The 817-nt window shown below is 40.0% G+C and overlaps 1 protein-coding gene across 1 annotated transcript in view; it reads left to right on the top strand.

Annotated features, from left to right (window-relative positions):
* TTC27 (tetratricopeptide repeat domain 27) overlaps positions 1 to 817 on the top strand; it is a 175,232-nt gene that overhangs the window by 4,483 nt on the left and 169,932 nt on the right. Inside the window, exon 3 of the mRNA XM_003795698.1 lies at positions 402 to 531. Within this exon, the coding sequence (XP_003795746.1) occupies positions 402 to 531 (130 nt within the window). The remainder of the gene's footprint in view (positions 1 to 401; positions 532 to 817) is intronic.

The following is an 817-nucleotide window of genomic DNA, read 5'->3' as shown; positions in this document are numbered from 1 at the left end:
TGAGTAGCTGGGACCACAGGCGCTTGCCACAATGCCCAACTATTTTTTGTTGCAGTTTGGCTGGGACCGGGTTTGAACCCACCACCCTTGGTATATGGGGCCAGTGCCCTACTCACTGAGCCAGAGGTGCCGCCCTAGCAACAATTTTTTATCGTTAGTTTTCTTTTGTATAAAGTCAATTTTCCATACATCTGGCAGTGTCAGAGCTGTTAAATTAGAATATATGAACAGTTACAAATGCCTGATCAGGCCTAACCCAGTGCTGTATAAGAGAAATTTCTGTGATGATGGAAATGTTCTATTTCTGCACTGTCTAACACAGCGTATCTTTTTCTTAATAGAAAATGTGCTTGAGATTATACAATGATAATCTTTATTTCTTTAACCATTCTTATGTGCAGACAACAGCTGGTATTCCTGCTTGGTGTGGGCAGCCTGCAACTTTTTGTTCAGACTAACTGGACGGGGCCTCTTGTTGATTTACACCCTGAGGATTTTTTGCCATCTGGTTTGCTCCAGCATTTCAGTGAGGTAGGTCTCTTGAAAATGTCATATATAATTAATATTGTAGTATTTATTTGTTATGAACAGGTCTCAATTAGCTGGAGTCAGTAGTAGGTAGGAAAGAAATATGGCTTTATGGTTTGCACAAAACTACTAAAAATGCTTTTACATTGATCAGATTTTCAGATATTTCCATGCGTTCTGTTGTCAGTCTCAGATTCCTCTTTACATCTCTGCATTTTATGGAACTCTGTTAGCTGCTCTTGTTTTGAGACAGAGTCTTACTATGTCGCTCTTAGTAGAGTGCGGTGGT

Source organism: Otolemur garnettii, unplaced genomic scaffold, assembly GCF_000181295.1.
Source record: "Otolemur garnettii isolate 467f Iridium unplaced genomic scaffold, OtoGar3 scaffold00095, whole genome shotgun sequence".
NCBI lineage: Eukaryota > Metazoa > Chordata > Mammalia > Primates > Galagidae > Otolemur > Otolemur garnettii.
This window is presented reverse-complemented; position numbering and strand designations above follow the sequence as displayed.